The sequence below is a fragment of the Phodopus roborovskii genome, unplaced genomic scaffold (assembly GCF_943737965.1).
Source record: "Phodopus roborovskii unplaced genomic scaffold, PHOROB, whole genome shotgun sequence".
Classification (NCBI taxonomy): Eukaryota; Metazoa; Chordata; class Mammalia; order Rodentia; family Cricetidae; genus Phodopus; species Phodopus roborovskii.
Window position 1 is genome coordinate 2110356 of NW_026125543.1, and position 20054 is coordinate 2130409.

A 20054-nucleotide genomic window follows, 5' to 3' on the forward strand; every position below is an offset into this window, starting at 1 on the left:
TGGCTCACAATCATCCTTAATAGGATCTAGTGCCCTCTTCCTGCCTACAGGGAAACATGCAGACAGAACACTGTATACACAATAAAGAAATCCTTAAAAATACTATCCAATTTTAATGTTTATATTATTCATTGCCAGGTTAATCTTTGCTGAGATTTCAATCTGAGGTATTATTTTCAAGATCACAAGTCTTGGTTTTTCATAGTTCACTAATAACATGAATCATTTTTCACTGCTAGACTGTCAATTTGAAATGGCATAGGCTTGACTATATTAGAGAACTTGTATTTATGGGGCTGGTGACATGCTCAGTGGTCAAGAGCACTTGTGCTCCCATCAGGACCTGAATTTAAGAAGCCAGGCCAGCCCTGGCTGCTGTAATGCAGCAATGGGAGCCATGAAGAGAGCCTATGAGAGGCTATTGGTGAGAGTGCACCCAGCTGCAGCAAGGAACCCCAGAATACTGGAGATGCCAGTGTCATGGGATGACCAGGAACAGCAATGAAGTAGAGCCAGCCTGTGTGTACTTCAGAGGACAGAGCTGGAGAAGTGACCTAAGCCCTTTGGAGGAGTATAGAAGATCGTGAGTAAATCCCAACCTTCAACTGGAAGGTTGGCATTTTGTTTTGCTTTGATTTAATTGTGACTGTGCCCTGATTTTTCCCTTGAAGTAAGAAAACATTTTATGCTGGGGCATTGGTGGCACATGCCTTTAATCCTAGCTTGGGAGGCAGAAGCAGGTGGATCTCTGTGAGTTTGAGGCCAGCCTAGTCTATAGAGCTAGTTCCAGGACAGGTTCCAAAGCAATACAAAGAAACCCTGTCTTGAAAAACAAAACAAAACAAGACAAACAAAAACAAACAAAACAAAAACAAAAAAAGGGAAAAAAGTATTTTACTGGAGTACACAGTCGAAAGACTTGAATTTTAAAAGACTTTGGATTTTTAAAGAGATTGACTATTTTAAAGGAACAGAAATTTTAATGCGTTTGACTTTTAAAGATGTTTAAGATCATGGGGATGAATAATAAAGACAGGGTATGGCTTAATAGTGATATGTTGTGTGTCAAGATGACAAGGGGTCAGTTGTACTGGGTGGTTTTGTTGTGTCAACTTGACATAAGCTAGAGTCATCAGAGAAAGGAGTCTCAGCTGAGCAAATGCCTCTTTGAATCCTACTGTAAAGCATTTTTCTCATTTGTGAACAATGGGGGAGAGACCAGCCCATTGTGGGAGGTGCCATCCCTGGGCCACTAGTCCTGGGTTCTACAGAAAGGTGGGCTGAGCAAACCATGGAAGCAAGCCAATAAGCAACTCCCCCCCCCCATGGCCCCTGCATCATCTCCTGCCTCTAAGATCCTGTCCTGTTTGGGTGCCTGTCTTGACTTCTTTCCATGATGGACAGAAATGCTGAAGTGTAAGCCTAATATACCCTTTCTTCCCCAGCTTGTTTTTTGGTTGTGGTATTTCATAAGTTTGACAAGAAACAAGTGAAATTTCCTGAGTTCTTCCTATTTTTCAAGAACGTGGAGAACTGACAACATACTAGACTTAGTGCCTTGCATAAGTTATTTGATCCCTACCTCATTTGTTATATTATTAAAGGAACACAAATAATTCTTATTTACATAAGAAACAAGTGTTGTGTCTTTGACTTTTCAGGAATCATCTTTCCAGGTTAGAGTTTTAACACCTTTCAGAGAGAAGAAAGGAAAGAGAAGCAGAATCAAGATCTTATTTTAATTTATTAACTTTGTTTTATGTTGGTAAATACATTATAAGCAGGGCACTGAGGTACAGTATGTGCCTGGTCCAGTGCGCAGCAGGAGAGAAGACCAGATAAGGCCAGGCTTTAGTTACATTGCAGAGCATAAGTAATGAAGTGTAGATTAAAAATATATGTTTATTAGTTTATTCATTTAGTGCACACCTGTACACAAGCATACACAAACTGCTGGTGTACACATCTGGATGTCAGAGGCTAACTCTGGGAGCTGTTGTCTCCTTCCTTTCACAGTGTATCCTTAGAGTTTAACTCAAGTCATCAGGCTTGCACAGCCAGTGCTTTTAAGCCATCTTCTCCTAAGCTCTTTCATAGAGGTATAACTTGTATATAGTAAAAATAACTTAGGTGTTCCATTTGATAAATTTAGTGAAATAAACTTTTTCATATAAACTGCCTCATGTAGCACCAGTGACACAGTTTCTAAGTCTATAATTTTGTCTTTTGTTCGTTGTCACATAATTGAGAAATATTTTCACTTGCTGATTATGTATTCCGTTATGATGCTACATTATTGTTTGGTTATTATTCGCCTTCTGTTGGTATGAATATTTTCAATGTTGGCTAAAACGAATAAAGCTGCTGTGAAATTCACCCACACATTTTAATATGGACATTTCATTTTGTTAGACTTACATGCAGGCTTAGAATGACTGTGTCATAAAGTAAGTGTATGTTTGACCTGCTAAGATTCTGATAATCAGTTTTCCAGGTGGATGAATTATGCATTCCAGCCATATGGTGTTCAACTTTACCACACTGGCACTGTTTCATGATGGTTCAAAACTGAATTTCTCAAATGACAAAGATATTTTACATCTTTTCAAATGATGGCTGACCATTTATATACACTGATTTCAGTGGTGTCTGAACTTTTTGCTCAATCTTTTAATGATTGCTATAATGAGAGTTTGACTGTATATTTTATAATACACAAAGGAAGTCCAGTATCCTATAGTCCACAGAATCCTGATATTTATATCCACTAAGTCTGAAATTCTTGTTTCTTTCCTTTTTTATTATCATTATGATCCTAGGATGAAGAATAAACTCAACTAAAAGATGTGGATGTAGTATTTTTCCATATAACCTAAAATCATATTTGAGCTAATGAATTATCAACTATACAATGCTCATTAATTTATATGTATCTGAATTTTATAAACTGTGGCATTTTATGGCTATTTCCCCTTTGTTCAGTCACTATTTTAATTCACACATATATGCTTACACACACTCACATACACACACACAAACACACCATCTTCCTCATTTCCCCTTTTCATGAAGAATCATATATCCTGGCCTTGTTTCTGAAGGGCACTCTTCAACAAATTATTGCCCTTTTGGTTTATGTAGTCATCTATAAAATGTGGAAAATTCTTTGTGTGAGGATTAATTAGCTACATGAGTGTGCACAGCTCACCATAGGTATAGGCAGAATGAAGTGCTGGTATGATACTTACTAGCTACACATTGTCCCTACAAGACTTATTTCCACCTGCCACCTCTGCTCGTAAGATGCTGCAACCCACATAAACTAATGCCTCAAAAGACTGGAGATGAGCAATCCATCAATGTCAGAGAAACAGAAACCATGAAGTTTTAAAGGTTGGGAGCTTTCCATTTGGCTTGGCTAGTCTAGGAATTTGGTACCAGGAAGATCAACTGAAGCAACACTGCAGTTCTTATTGGTTGTATTTTTGTAGCTGACATAGTGAACAGAGGCCTTGGATTTCCACAGGCACGGGAAACAAATACTACAAGCCCAAGGACTACTCAGGTTAGATTCTTCATGCCTCAAACAGCACAAAACAATCTCCCAGCAGCCTGACAAATCAAAAGGACAAGATGGCAGGGGACCTGCACAGGACAGTTGTACAGCCTGAAGATCTACAGCCTGACTTCTTCACTGACTTGTAAGATATAAATTTTCCCTTTCTCACACTGGTATTTCTACCTTCACACTAATACTGCACCAACTTGGCAAATAGCCTTTACCATTACAATATAACACTGCCATCTACAAACTTCACACTCTAGAACCTCTCAACTGAGTTAGGGAAACAACAACTTAGAATATTTAAAGCACATTTATAATTATGTCTTAGGCTGCATTTGTAGCAGTCTTTTCAGTCTTGGCCTGCCAGAAGTCTTAAAATCAAGTAGGATAAATCATCTAAGCTAGTTATATTCTCTCATAGTCCCTTTTCCTTTCATGGAAAATTTTAAATCAGCTTTTCAATCTCTACAAACAACAACGAACAACAACAAAAATATAAAGCAACATCATCATCAACAACTAAAAAATCCTCCAAGGTCAGAGTTATCAGTTCAGGAAGATCCTTGGGTAGAGCAGAGTTGTGTATTTAATTTTTAGTTTTTATAAAATAAAAATTATAGTTTTGATTATACAACTCTTTTGCATATTAAGAGGAGATTCCTAAATATTTGCTTTACTTTTGATTTAATTCTTTTATAAGCATGCTATCATACTAGTATTTGAATGCTGAATCCTATCTATTTTCTTGATTCATTTAGTAGTTCTAGTTCATTGTTTGGCCTTCTTGAGAATGTCTCTCTAACTGAACTGCTAAAACCTCTGGTCGAGTGCCAAATACAAGTGCTGAATGATAGAAAGCTCCTTGTCTTGCTATAGCTCTGAAGGAGAGTATTTAGACTGTCTCCCCTAACAAGCTGTTGGCTGTGCTGCTGTAGCCATCACTGCATTCAGGAAATTCACTTTCAGTCCTAATTCAAGAATGAGAGTCATGACTCCATACTTGAATGCATCTCTGAGAATGCTCACACACAGTAGTCTGTAAGAGTGGAGCAGCATATAACAGTTTGAATGCCACACCAACTCTACATTTTTTGTCTAAAATCTTTCTTGTAGAATTATTTTCACAGGTTGCTGGATGTGATACATAAGTCCATGTGTAGATGATACACATGTTTGTGATGAGTACTGAAAGGCAGTTTCTTTCAGTTCTTGAAATGACTTTGATGCTGGTGAAGAGGGTAGGAGTCTCATAAGATGATCTGGGAATCACTTTGTATGTCTGGAAGGTGTGAAGCATAAAGCTGGTATTTTTATTCATAAAATATTTAAATCTTTTACTAATACCCACTCTGCTCTTTAGTTAAGTGAAATTCACTACTTTTCTTTCATTATGCTACAAATACGGAAGTCTAGATAACAGTACAATTTATTTTATTGATGTCTCTTTACAAATAATGCTTTTAAGATATGAAAAATTAGAGAAGTTGCACATGCTTAAATATACATAGATAAATTTTATGAACCCCTATGAGGACTAAGCAATAAGTGAGTTACTGGTCAACACTCAAGTCATGAAAATGTGCATGGGAGGCTAATATAAACCACAGAGATCACGATACAGTTTTGATCTTGCCTGCATCTGCTACTTATGATGGGAAAGGCGGGGCTCTTTATGCCCTTACAGTAATCACTAGGGCCACTTATATTTCCATAATCTTAACCGGTATCAGTATGGCTTTGAGTTCCTCTCCTAAATGTGCTCTGTAGTCACAATTCATGACACCATGGGAGTTTGACATGGTTATTTTGCACTTAGTGATATTCTGAGTAGGATATTTTTGAATGGGTTAATTTTTCTTTAGGTTAAATCCAAACTTCTCAACTTTAAGTTAGTTGGACAGAAGAAATATGTGCAAAAGCACTTTTCTCTGTGCTGAAATTAAACAAGATGTGCTTTGTAAGTCTTCATTGAAGCTGTGACTTCAATGCTGTGTGCAGAGATATGCAGGGTTACCTATGTGTATGTTGTGTTATATTTATAGTAGATAAAGAATAAAACCTTTTTCTTAGTCTTTTCCCAGATGGGGAAGGGGAGTGTTTCCCAGATGGGGAAGGGGAAAGGAGTAATGCTGGGTTTTCAGTACTGTGTATTATTGAGGAAAATCACCTTTGTGCTGTCTGCATACCAACACATGAACTACTCAACTTTGCAATTGCTGATTCCATTTCCCTGATGTATGGAGGAAAGCTCAGAACCTTGGCATAGACTGAGGTGGTTAAGACAGAATTAAATTTTAAAAATTTTCTCTCCAAAGATAAACATATCTAAATAAATACAATTTTTTTCTAGAGAAATATTTTAAGTATGGTTAAAATATAATTCAAGTAAGATGGAATATCCCTATTGTTTGAATGTTTCCTGAAGGTCCTGAATCTTAACCCCATTGCAACACTGTTAAAAGTGGAGACTTTAAGAGGTTAATAGGTCTTTAGGGCTGTGGCCTCATGAATAGATTAATGTTATTGCAAGAATAGTTTTGTTACAAAACTAAGTGCACCCTTCTTTGCTTTCGTTCATACTACCATGTGGCAAAAAGACCCTTGCCAGATGTGGAGCCTTAATCTTGAACTTCCCAACACTGAGAACCATGGGGCAATAAATTTTTACTTCTAAACTAGCCAGCTTCCAGTGTTCTGTTATACTAACATAAAGCAAATTAACACAAGTAAATGTGAAATTTAACCTTTACTAAATGCTACTCACTTAAGCTATGACTAAATATACTTTATCAACACTGTTTAAAGTGTTCAAATCATAAAAGGAACTACACAGTAATTTTATAAGCACAAGACAGTTTTACTAATTTATTCACAAAACTCAGCATTTCATAATTTATTGCACACACACACACACACACACACACACAGAGAGAGAGAGAGAGAGAGAGAGAGAGAGAGAGAGAGAGAGAATAGTAAGAAAAAGGTCATATTAGTTCTTTAGATGAAACAATACAGAAAAAGACCTTATGTTTTGAAGTGCTCAGAGATTAATGGTTAAAAACTAAACCAAAACATCAGCTTCAAGGAAATGGTTCGGAGACCACAGCTTTGGAAATTCCTGGTGTGTGTGTGTGTGTGTGTGTGATTGAGTGTGAGTGACTAAATATGTCTGTTGGAGAAACAGACTCAAACCAAACCTTAACCCTTAACAGTTTAAATGTTAAATGGCATACAAATAGTGAGCCTATAATTATTAATGACCACTTGGATCAAGTTCCTCCTTTTACAATCCTAAAGAGTTAAAGTTTATCTATTATCCTTCATAAAATAAAATCTGGAATATTATGAGACCAAGTTATATCAGCACTAAACATAAGCATCCTGCATTTTTACAGTGAATTCATTAATTGTATATGATATTCATTAATATCATCTGATACTCCTTTCAAAATGGTTTTAGGACTTTATTTAGGGAAAAGATTAATGCATTTCAAAGGATTAGTCACATCCCATATTTTCTTTCCTATATACATCCTCTTTGATTCATATTTTAATAATTTAAATTCTAATTATTATTGCCAAGATATTATAGGCAATTTTACATTCCATTAACCTTGCTTTGTTTTAATGATAAGGATTCTTTGTTAGATTTCTTTAAATGACCCAGGGTGTAATTCCAGGCTGTCCTGGGTGTGCTTTAGTTCAGTTGCACATTCATCAGCCAGTTTTCCTGTTAATAGTAGTTGACTCACATATGCTTTCTCAGGCTCTGATTGATAGACTGTATTCATGGCTGTTAAGGACAAACATTTACAGCAATTTCTACTTTGAGGTTTTTATTTCCATTCCTACCAGAACAAATAAATGGACAGCCCAACAGCCAAGCTAAGTGAGAGTTAGGCCAATTGAGCTAACACAATATGAAGTACTGAATTTGTATGTAGCACACAGTGAGCACTCACAGTAGCAGATACACAGAGGGATGTGATTTTACTATAAGAACTGAATGTTCATTACATACTGGCCTGTGGAAACCATATTAACATTTTGAATTTACACAAGAAAAATCACCAAACTGAAAAATGACCCAAGCTCCAGATGGGGATCAGGGAATTTTGATTATGTATAATATGTAACAATGCAAATGGAGCCTTTCATCCTGACTGTTTATCAGCAGCTCTTATAAAAGTCATATGATTTATTTTCAACCTTCAGAGAAATAGGTGCTACCCCATTTTAGATCATTTTCTAAAATAAAGTGAAGGTGTGATTATATTAAATACTTAGAATAAGAACATTTTCCAGTGTAAGAGCTGATAATGTGATCTTGGTATAAAAAACGTTTGTGCCATATCTGACTAGGTACTGTGCAAACAGCCCTAAGAAACACAGGGCTAGTGAGCTCAGGGGGAAGGCGAGGGGCAGGGGAGCAGGAGAAAAGACTTTATTTTACAAGCTTAGTGCAGAGAGGAATGTGCTCACGCCTTCTTCCCACCAACCTTGGACTATAGGAGGACATTATAAATACAGAGCCCAACAAAGGCTTTTCCAAACCATCCCACAAACTCTGAGGTTACTTTAGTCACTTCTCTCCTGTTTTTTCTATACTGACAATTTCAACAATCCAGGCTGAAGAGATATGGTGGTCTTTACACATGCAGGACAGCAAATAAAATCTAAGTTTAAGGAAAGAATTAAAGGGTGAAGACCTGCAACCTGGTGACCAAGAAGATAACTGGAGATGATGTCATGTAAGTGGCTGTTCATGAGAATGTCTGTGTATCTAAGTTAACTCTAGAAGATACATAGAGGCAAATACATGAAGATTTGGGGGAAGAGATGGGCCCCACACATTGGAAGCTTGCCTTTGAGTTTCTACTCACCTAAAACCCTTCCAGCTTGCTCTGTGAAGAGTTCAGGATCCAAGTATTTTAATACCTTCTGAACCTCTGTAACTGGACATTTCACAGATTCAGTGTAATCCAAAGCAAAATACTTACTAAACCTCACGCTCCTGCACTGCACTCTCTGGGTGAGCTGGACCTCTATTACATGACATCCATTAGCAGGCTCTCCTTGTTTTGTTTTGTTTTTTTTTTTCTCTCCTTCGTCACAATCTTCTTAATCTAATTTCCAAATGATACTTTCTAATGTGTTTCTGTCTTCTAGTCTCACAGTTACATCAGCCTTAAAAGATGCCTGAAGCCTCACAGGGTGATCTGGTTCCATGCTGAGCCCTTGAATCTGTGCTCACTCAGAATACAATGCCTAATCCTCAGCACCCAGAGCATCAAGAGTTCTCTCATGACAGGACCCTGTATTGGGGGAGTCTGTGGCACAAGATCCAGTAGTTGTGGGATGAGTGAAAAGGCCTCCTTAGCAGCATACCTTGTTACCACAGGCCTGCAGGCCTTTGCACTATATCATAACATTGTCTACAAGTTTGTTCTTGATTTTTAGGACAAAAGTCTTTTAGACTAGTCTCACTGTATGGCTGAGCATCACCTTGAACTTCTAAGTGTCCTCTGTGCAACTCTCAAGATGTATTACAAGCATGTTTCACCACACCCAGTTTATGTGCTGCTAGGGTTCAAACATTAGGTTTCTGGAATGCTAAGGCAAGAAGTATCTACTGAGCCCCATCTCCAGTCCTAATCCCTAAAGTTATTCTCCACCAGTGTAAATGTCTTTTAACTGTGCTTCAGGTCACATTTAAGATGATATTCTCTTCTCACTGGCATGGTTCTTTCAGCATTAAACATGTTGTCAAGATAAAAGCCAGTTTAGAATAAAGGCCATCTTGAAGCACTGTAGCAGATATTCCCCTCATTCACACTCTATGCTTTTAAATGATCGATATTTTCACCTGAAAATTATCTTTACAGTTGTCAACTCTAAAATCACCTTCAACTAGGATCATATTATTTCTTCCTCTAAGTAGTGAAGCTTGTATGGAACAATGAGTTCTTCCTGAGAGTTTCTGATTTATTTAAAAAAGTGATCAGTATTTTCTTTATTTGCAATTCCTCTCAATATAAAGCAAACCCTAAACTACTCCTGGAAAAGGAAATTTCTAGAAAAAATGCACAATAAGATACTATACAAACAGAGACACTTTCTTAGGATACAACGCAGTGATTAAAGAAATCCTAAAAACTAAGTTTTTATACCACATATAAACTACTTTTGAAGGATCATTATTTCTTGAAGAAAAAGTTGAGTTCTTATACAATAAGCATTACTGCCTTATTAATATACATAAAGCTTGTTCCAAAAAAGCAAACATCGTACCAAATATTTAGTAATTATTTCCTACTATATCATACAGGAAATTCAACTTTTAATAGTTGAATGCCTTGGGTTGATAGAAACTACACATATCAAAGGGTGACAGCTCTAGCAACCTTAATATGTATACCCCCCATAAAGCACTGCAAAACTCATAGTAAACAGCCACACATGACAGTGATAAATACAACAGTGGTTTCAAACATAGCATCACCTACGGCATCATTAACAATGGTAACAGACACTCCCAACTAAGGCTGTTACACCTTCTGTATTGAACACCCCTTATACTTCCAGCCAGCTATCAATCGCATGACAGGATCAGACGAAGCCACTTCCCATGAACTGATGAGAGTCTCAAGCATAAACACTGAGCTTAGCCTGAAAACAGATGGGGTGGCAGATGGGACTGCAGACTGCATTCACTTGATCTATCTAACACGACTTCACCTCCCAGTAAAATGTGGTTCAAATCTCACAAAACATCATAAATCTAATAGTATTTCATATATACGTTGTCTCAAAAAACTAAATATTTAACATCTAAAATTTGTCAATTTGAAATTTAAGTACCTACATGTTGAATTATGTGATTCAAAGCTATTTTCATACAATTTTTAGAACAGATGGTATGATAAAACAATTGCCCAGTGGAATCAAATGCACACTGTCGAGTTGCCCAAAAAGTGTAAAATTAATTACCTTCCTTCATTGATGAGTTCAATAAATGCAAGGCCTGCATTCTTTTGGATAGAATTCTGCCATTCCTGGAGGGACAAACCAGAGCAAACATAAGAAAAATGAGCATGCAAATGAAACAGTAACTATCTAAAGACACTGTTAGTAACCTCCAGGATACTTTGTTTTCAAATGTCTTTGCAAGGTTTTATAACAAGTGTTAGAAGGTGGCTTTTGGTTCCCAGAAAGCTGAAGTTTCCTGGAAAATAAGACAATAAATAAGGGGGGGGGGCATTCAGCACAAAACTTCCTTCTAGGAAAGAACAAATGACTAACAGAGGGCTGAAGCTATGCACAAGGAAAAGATAATTTATATTACTGAAAATTTTAGTCATTTAATACAGAGTTTTCAGTATAAATGGAAGTAAAATTAGAAATGCTTTTTTGCATCTATACATTTATGCACATATACCTTTATGCATTTATTCCTTTATGCATCTGTGCACTTATGTATCTATATGTTTATGTAACTTTGCATTTATGCATCTATATGCTTATGTATCTATTCCATTTTGACTTATAGTCACAACAGTGTTTACCTGCCCTTTTCTTCCAAGGTAAAACAACAAGGATGTTTGGTCTAAGATGCAACAGAATTCTTGGCCTAAGGTGTGGTCACTCCATGTCCTGCCTAAACAACAGAATACTTAACTCAGGATATAGTTACTTGATGCTTCTAGTATTGAAGAGGTTAATTAACTAGTCTGTTCCTTGTATCATTGGAAAGGAAGACTTTTGCATCCTCCCACTCTTTTGATCAATAATCTTGGGTGATTCAGTATTCACTGATTGCCCTCCAGACTATCTCTTGTTTCTTGTCTGTATTTTTTCCTCAATTCACACTCCCCTTCTCAGGTACAAACCAAGATTAGCTGGCAGGCCCAGACATCTTTATGTATTTGTGCATTTATAGATTATATACTATACCTTTATGCATCTACGTGTATTCAATATGCCTTTATGCACCTGTGCCTTTATGCATCTATATGCTTATAGATCTGTATATTTATACATCTACACACTCATTTACTGAGATATTCACTTTGTCCCCACCTGTGGCACTGACCAAGCCAAATGTGACCTGGGGCAACTAGGTCTGGGGAAGGGGCCTTGGAGTGCTCTCTTGCTGGAAGCACGGGGACAGAAGAGCATCTGGAGGCATCCTTGAAACCAGGAACCTGCTGGTGTTCATCTGTCTATGTTGTAAGTTATTTCAACCTATTTGATTTTCCTGATCCTTATTAAACCACAATAATGTATATATATGTCTATGCATCTATACCTTTATGCACATGTACCTTTATGCATCTATGCCTTTGTGCACTTATGCCTTTATGTACCTGTATCTTTATGCAATTGTGTCTTTATACATCTATGCGTTTATGCATTTGTAGCTGTATACATCTTTGCCTTTATGTACCTATGCCATTATGAATTTGTAACTTTATGCAATCTATGCATTGATGTATCTAAACCTTTATGTTGCTATGTATTTAGGGGATCTATACATTTATGCATTTGTACCTTTACGGTCCATATCTTTAGACTGTCTCGGGAATAAATTGCTGTAGTCAGACTCTTAAAAAAGACTGAAACAGCACAGAGCTACATCTTTATTACTTTCACATGTGTAACACAATACTTAATAGTAAAAATATTACTCTAATCTCTCTTTGCTAATTGGAGACTAGCCAAATTTGCTAAATGCTTGAATCTGGTGGACCTACAGAGAATGGCCCACCACTATGAACACCAACAACTCTCATACATTGTTTTGGGTTAGGAAAAATGCTGCTTATTTTATACACTTCACTTGGAAAATTTGCAATATAATTTAAATATCCAGTTTTGTCTTTGGATTAATTCAAGTAACTTCAGCTTCCTTAAAAATACAGTTGGCAAATAAGCTTTTTTATTGAAAATTATATTACTTTCAGTAGTTCTATAAATATTTACACACATTATATAATCTCTGTTAAATACTCATGTCACTCATCTACAAATCCTATTTCATGACATGTTTTTTTCTGCAAATGGAAATGACTGTTTTATGTAATATTTTTTTTACAGCTTAACTGATATGGTATCATGATTATTTATTATAATAAAATGTCATTTATTAGGTTCTTACATCCAAGTTTTGACTCAAATTGATATTAAGTACATAAGTAAACTAATGCAAGTCTCTTCTGAATTATTATGATAGTAATAATTAATAAAGTGATTAATTATTAATAAATAACCACACCGCATTGGAACAAACCTTCATTTAGCTCATCATAGAGAAACTCATGTTTTTCTTTACAATAGAAAATGCTGGCTATTCAGAGGTATTCAATTGCTTTCTAACCATGAATCATGATTCACATGTCTTCTCAACTACAACCTTTTCCTTCCCTATAGATCATATTCCCATTTAGAGCTTTGCATTTGTGCTGAGACTAAAGAATTGAAGCAAATCAATACATGATTATTTTAAGGAAAACCATAAGTCTACACTTTATGCACTAAGAGAATCAGTAACTGGGAAAAGACTTGGGGACAGCACAAAGCCACTGGGCTGTAGCCATCAAGCACCTTGATAAGGCTACTCTATTTCCAGAATGCTTCTCAATTTCCTCTTTATTAAAAAATCACAGAGACCTTCTTTTCTTAAAATTTAAGGAGGTATCACATTACTGTCCTTTTAAATGTTGATCTTAAGTACATTTATTGCAAATCAAGAGTCCACAAAATATGTTAGCTTTTCAGAACTATTTGACATTTACTGTGGTAACCATTCACTATGAAGTAGAGTCTTAGAGACAACTTCTGAGAACTATGGTTCTGTTGATAAGTTACAGTTCTTCAAGCACCATAAACTCCTGAAAAACAGAACTCACAGACATTTTATAGGACACATCCAAATATTCCAATGTACAAGATGAGCAGAGTAAATGTTTTGAAAACCATTTAGATCACACTAAAAGTATCTGTAATCTGCCTTTAGGCCAGAGGTAATTTTATAACCTTTGATACAGAAATAGTAGTTAAAAATCAGAACTAAGGCAAGGATGTTGGTGTTTAAATATAAGACAATGGATAATAGAGGCATGAGACTTCATTTAAGAAATCTGTGTCTTAGGCCAGTGTTCTATAATTTTTTTTGAACAGAATGTTGCAATTAGGATGTGGGCTGATCTACATTATTCTGTATTGTGTGAAATATATACTTTCTCAGGCTATATCTTGCCCCAAGAGACCCTGTGCAACATAAACTCATGAGGAGCAGCATGACTGCATCCTGCCGGGTACATGAACATCCCACATCACATCTTTATCTTTGTGGGAAACATTTAATTTCAAGTTAAAATTCTTGCAGAGCACTGCCAAGTCTTTAAACCAGCTTTGTCACCATTTTTAACTGTTCTTTATGGATGCATAAAATTTCCTTAACATGAGGGACTTTCTCAGGGAACTGGATCTTGTGTGAAGACCCTTTGAAATGGAACACTTTGAAGACAAATAAGTTCCAGAAGGATGACGATGAAATCCCTATGTTCTCTTATGTCAGTTGGATGACCGGTAGACAGCTCAGGCCCAGAACACCATTCTTTCCATCAGTTTCTCCTCATCTATGTCAACTCAATATACATTCCTCCTTCTTTGTATAAAATTAAAAATCCCAACTTAATAACCTTAGATATTTAATCCATCTTAAAATTTTTGAAAATATGGTAAATATTAGAAGAAAACCAAAGATGGTAAGAATAGATTTAAAGTCTTCTGGAAATTGAAAATTGAGTTTTTATTTCCTGTATCCTTAAGGTCTACTTGACATTAGCTATCACTTAAGTGATGGCAGTTCTTAAAGTCTTCAAAGTAAATGTTCATTGTAACTGAAAGGATGATGACATGCTGAAAATCCAAGCAATAAGCTAGTAAAGGTAGTAAGAACAAGAACTGTAGTGAAGAATCCTGTGTAAAATAATAAAAGTAGTGACCCACACATTTTTTAATGAATCTGAAAGTGTGCTGATTAGTTTTTATTGCTAAATTGACACCAATGAAAGTGACCTGGGAAGAGGGAACCTAAACTGAAATTGTCTAAGTCAGATAGGCCTATGGGTATGTCTGTGTTCTGCCTTGAATGCTGGTAGTTGATGAGCTGGAGAAAACAAGTCAATAAACAGTGTTCTTCCATGGTTCTTGCCTTCAACTTTCTGCCTTGAGTTCCTGTCCTGACTTCCTTCATGATGGTCTGTGACCTGGAAGCATAAACTGAAATAAATCCCTTTGACCCACAACCTGCTTTTGGTCATGGTGTTTATTATAGAAAATGAAATAAAGAGAGAGAGAGAAAAGAAGAAAGAAAAAGGAAAGAGAGAGAGAGAGGAAGGGAGAGAGGGAAGGGGGAAGGGACGAAGGAAGGAAGGAAGGAAGGAAAAAGTAAAGGGAAGAAAAAAAAAAAAAAAAAAAAAAAAAAAAAAAAAAAAAAGGGAAGCTGGGCCCAATTGGGGCTGCCTGTAGCCTACAACCTCTTTTTTCCCCTCCCCCGCCCGAACTCCCTGGGTTGGCCCCTGATCCTGCTGCTCCAGTCTCTGGTCCTTATTGAGAGCAACCTTGGAGCTCAGATAAACCCCCACCCATCCCCACAGCGAGCCTACCCCCCTACCCTGTGCCCTACCCCATCCACGGTCCTGCTGCTCTGGTTGAGCACTAGGACAGAGGGTGGAGCCAACAGTCCACCCTACTTAGGAGACTTCTCTGAGCAACTCTGAACAAAGGAGACCTGACTATCCATGCTGGACCACTCATAATTTCCTCCGGCTTGGTCTCTGACCCCGCCTCCAGTCCTCTGCTGGAGTCCCAGGCCCCTCCCAGAGATCCGCCTATCTCTGCAGGTCCACTCGGAGTTCCTGAGGGCAAGATCCTTGACCCCCAAATCCTGGCCCCTCCACTGTGAGTACCTGCTTACATCTTCTTCTGGATCCTCATCCTTGACCCCATCCCTGGATCCCTGTCTGCGGAGAAACCTCCTAGAGAGCTTGGACCACACAGAGCTACAGATATTGAATCTCAGACCCACATAAGCCCATCGGGGAAGTACCATAGAGAGAGGGGGGATATACCACCAACACCTACTGGAAGAAGCTATGGGAAGAAGGCAATACAAGAGAACACCTAACAACAGAAAGACAAACATGACACCACCAGAATCTAGGGAATCTACACCAACTATAATGGAACACAACAACAAAGCAGAGGAAGCAGAAGGGTACGACTTAAAAATTACCATTATAAAAATGATAGAGGCCCTCAAAGAAGATGTATAGAGACAGCTTACCTGAACAAGGAGGAGCTAACGGCCACTAGACTGATAGCTGGGAAGCAAGCATGGGACTGACTCAGGCTCCCCTGAATATGGGTCTCAGCCAGAAGGACTGAGTAGTCTAAGAGACCTCAGACAGTGGAGCCAGGATGTATCCCTGGTGCACAAAAGAACTTTGCGAACATATCCCCCTTGGAGGGATAACTGCCTTAATCTAGAGACAGGAGAGAAGCCCTAGTCCCTACTTCACAGGACCTGTCAGATCTACATGACCCCAACTGGATGGCATTCCCCTACATATGCAATTGGGGTAGGGGGATGGGAGGGGAGGGTGGTTAGAGTACATGTGAGAGGGCAGAGAGGGTAAAAGGGAAGGAAGGAGGGAGGGAGAGGGAACTGGGATTGACATGTAAAATAATAAATTAAATTAAAAAAAATGCTTTGACTCCAAAATTTAAGTTGAAGGACAAGTTACTGGGGAAAAGGATTTCTATTTTTGTTTCCACAGAAAAAGAAAAGATGTGGATTCCTTCCAGACTAATGTGGTTTGATTAAGCCAGACCGCCTGAAACAGAGTACAAGCTGATCCTACATTCAAAACAGCTGGACAAAACAGCCCTACAGACTACAGCCAGGATATCTGAATCTTCTTCGAATCCCCCATGACAGCGCCCCTTACCAGCAGGAAGTAGTTTGGAAAGAACGACGCCCAAATTCCCAAATATTGTGTATGTTTGTTTTCATTTAATTGGACTTTGTTATATAAAATTAAATAAAATAATAATTAAAAAAAGGGAAGAAAAGAAAGCCATAAAGCTAAAGCTATCTAGGACAGAAAGATAAGCTAATGCATATCTGTGTATATGTGTAAATCATTTTAAGTTTTTTTTTTCTTTTTAATGTCTTACTTTCATGAACACTGCACTTAAAGCTTATGGGAAAAATAATAAAAGAAACAACAAAAACAAAAAAAATCAGTGAGTAATTTGGGATTTAGGGAGATTACTAATATAAGGATAATCATGTAAAAACAAGTAGGCAATAAGCATGCCAATATTCACAGGTGCTCAAGTCCCTCATATAAAATGGTGTTGTATTTATATACAAGTACATCTCCTTGTACAATATAAATAATCACTACATTTTTAGTACAAAGATAATGACATGAATGCTATATAGATACACTGCATTTTTTTTTCTTTGAATCTTTTATCATCATAGAGGAAGGGGTTCCTGGTAACCTGTTTCCCATTATATAAATGCAATGACTTGTCTGTAGCCCGAAGGGACCTGTGCAGTATTCCACTCCACACCTGCAGATGTACACTGCATTACTTTAAAAATGACAATGAAAAGTCTTAAAGAATTACAATACTAAGTCTAAACATGTTCAACATAAATACACATATTTATTAAAGGAAAAATCTACCAAGAGGATATATATTACAGTTCTAGACATTTACCCACAAACAAATGGACATCTAATTTCATAAAAGAAACACTATCTAAAAAAAATTAACACATCTAGAACGTACACCTTTTCATTTCCTTGACTGTCCCATTTGGAGCTCCTTTTGTATTAGAGTGTGCATCCACATCTTTTTAGATAAACCAATTCACGTGAGCCCAAAGAGAGGAAACTTATAGAAAGTATCAAGCAAAAGGATGAATTGTTAAAATATTAAGAAAAAATTAACTAAAATTGTGTAAACTTCATTTCAAACAACCCAGGAAGACTTGAAATACTCTACATAACACGGTAAATATAATGATTTGTTTTATAAAAATTATGACTATTAATCATAATCATCAGTATGTTTGTGACATGGAATGCATGTGGTCTCAAACCCAGACAAATGACTTATTGAAGTGCCTATCAACATGTCAAAGCAGATGCTGGCTGCCAGATTCTCCCAGCATCCCTCAGTCCCTACCTGTTACAGGGTCCTCTTGGCTGGCATATTCAACCTCCACCCTAAACTCTCGTGTCCAGGGGCTGGGACTGCACTTCACCCAGCTGCTCTTCCCTGTATAATCCAGCCATTTTGACTATGCTCACTCCTCTTTTTTTTTTTTTTTTTTTTTTTTTTTTTTTGGCATTTTGGGACATTTTTTTCTCTTGGATATTGCTCCTGATTTCCCGCCCTCTTTCTCCTCACATGGCCTGATTTATTTTGCAGGCATATTCATCTAGACCCTTCCAAATACCTCTGGCTATGTTCTCCCTCATTTTTACTGTGCTTTCCCTTTTATCTACAATAAACTGCCTCCTCTGTCATACCTAGTAGCATTAATAGCCTCTCTTTTGTTTCTTTTTTTCCATTTAGAAGTGAGGTGATAGTTTTATGGATTTGTTTCTCTCATCATGGGTTACAGGGATCAAACTCTGATTGTCCAGCTTGCAAGCCAAGCACTTTTATGTGTGGTACCATCTTACTGATCCTAGTTATTTAACTTTTGATGTGTAATAAATAAGGTTGTCCCCAGGCCTGAGGACAGGCAACAGGACAGACTAACAGACCTGTTTGGACTGTCTCTAAGAGCTGTGTCTCCTTCCTTGCTATTATAGCAAAGAAAGCCTACTAGCTTTTGGGACCATTTCCATAGAGCTTTCTATGACCATTCATTCTTCAGAGTCACACATGCATGCTACTTGATTATATCAATTAATAATCTCAGGCCATGTGTATATTTCTTAAAAATTCAGCCTCATTGCTTTAAAATTCAGATTTGTAATTAGCAATGCCTCAGATAAGCCTAGCTTTCTAGTGGAGTATATGCATGTCACTAAAGTTGTACTGACACACAGAGTGCTTAAGCACTGACTCACATGTGACAGAATTGTACCATGACAATCAGGATCTAAAATTATTTCCAAAGGCCTGGAGAAAAATGCAGGATCCATTTCTGGATTTCTCATATTTATCATCTTATTAAATTGCCTCAAGCCCTTACAGTACTGAGTGCATATGAATGAAAACATTTATCAGGCCTCTGAATCAACCTCAGCCTTGCCTTAGAACCTCATCTTGGCTTTATTATATCTAGAAGAAAATCATTTTCTTTTGTAGCATCTGACTAAACTGCACCAAATTGGAGAAAAAGTTTTAAAAATTAAATGTTCAAAGGCAAAATCACTTGAAAGGCGAAGGATTTTCCTCAGTTGTGGCTCCTTTGTGAGAGCTGTTTTAAAGCACTGGGTCACCCTGACCACACCAGTGAAGTCACCAAATCCTTTTAGTTAAGTATATGAAGTATTTAGAAAAGAACAAAGTAATACAAACCACAAAATAATTCATGCTGCGCATGTTATACATAGATTCTAAGAGTCCTTCTTTTAACTTGTGTATGTTAAATTTTTTAATGAGAACAGGAATGATTTATTAAGCAGGCATTTTCCTAATCAGTGCTTTAAGTCAGAAAGCACTAAATACTGAGAATATGATTTTTTTTTTTACAGGAAGTCCCTCAATTTATCTCTTGACACATAAGGCAAAGAGAAATGCAAGTGGCATCTGCTAAGCTTTACTGATGGAAACTTAAAGAAATCCTGTGGGTAACAACACTCAATTTTTCTTAGTGTTCTTCTCATGGAGACCTCCTAAAAAAAGAAAATCTGGAAATAATTAGAAACTATTATAGTACCTAAAAAAGTTTACTTGAGAAACCCAGTCGGCTATTCATCTAAGAATGTAGTACACTAAGGATAAGCTAAGAGAAAAGGAAATGTTGGGACATAGGTGGGGAGCACCTCAGCCACAGCTCTGCAGGAATAAACAGTCTGACACCATATTACCCACAACAACTAAGGAGCCTGTGCAGGACATGAACCATTGGCTTCTTTGCCAAGGAGAACATGGCTAACCACTGTATACAGTTCCTTACACTTGGAAATGATAAGAAAATATTTTGGGAATAAGATGATAGCAACTATTTTGATATGTCATGAGTGAAGAATAAATAATTAATTCTTAAAATTTATGATGTACACGGGGAAAAGTTATAGTAAAATAGTAAAAATTGTTCTGTTTTTGGAACAATAAATAAATTATAATGGAGAATGGTAATATGTTCTTGAAACTTAAATTATGTTTTTGAAGAAATGCAAAATTCTACTGGGGTAAATTGGATGCCATGCCCCTTGGAGTTTAG

At 37.0% G+C, this 20054-nt stretch overlaps 1 protein-coding gene across 5 annotated transcripts in view; it reads right to left on the minus strand.

Annotated features, from left to right (window-relative positions):
* Positions 1-20054, minus strand: part of Nbea (neurobeachin) — a 511635-nt gene that overhangs the window by 246509 nt on the left and 245072 nt on the right. For all 5 annotated transcript variants that reach the window (XM_051176972.1, XM_051176974.1, XM_051176973.1 and 2 more), the window contains exon 35: positions 10556-10620. In XM_051176972.1, coding sequence (XP_051032929.1) covers positions 10556-10620 — 65 coding nt within the window. The remainder of the gene's footprint in view (positions 1-10555; positions 10621-20054) is intronic.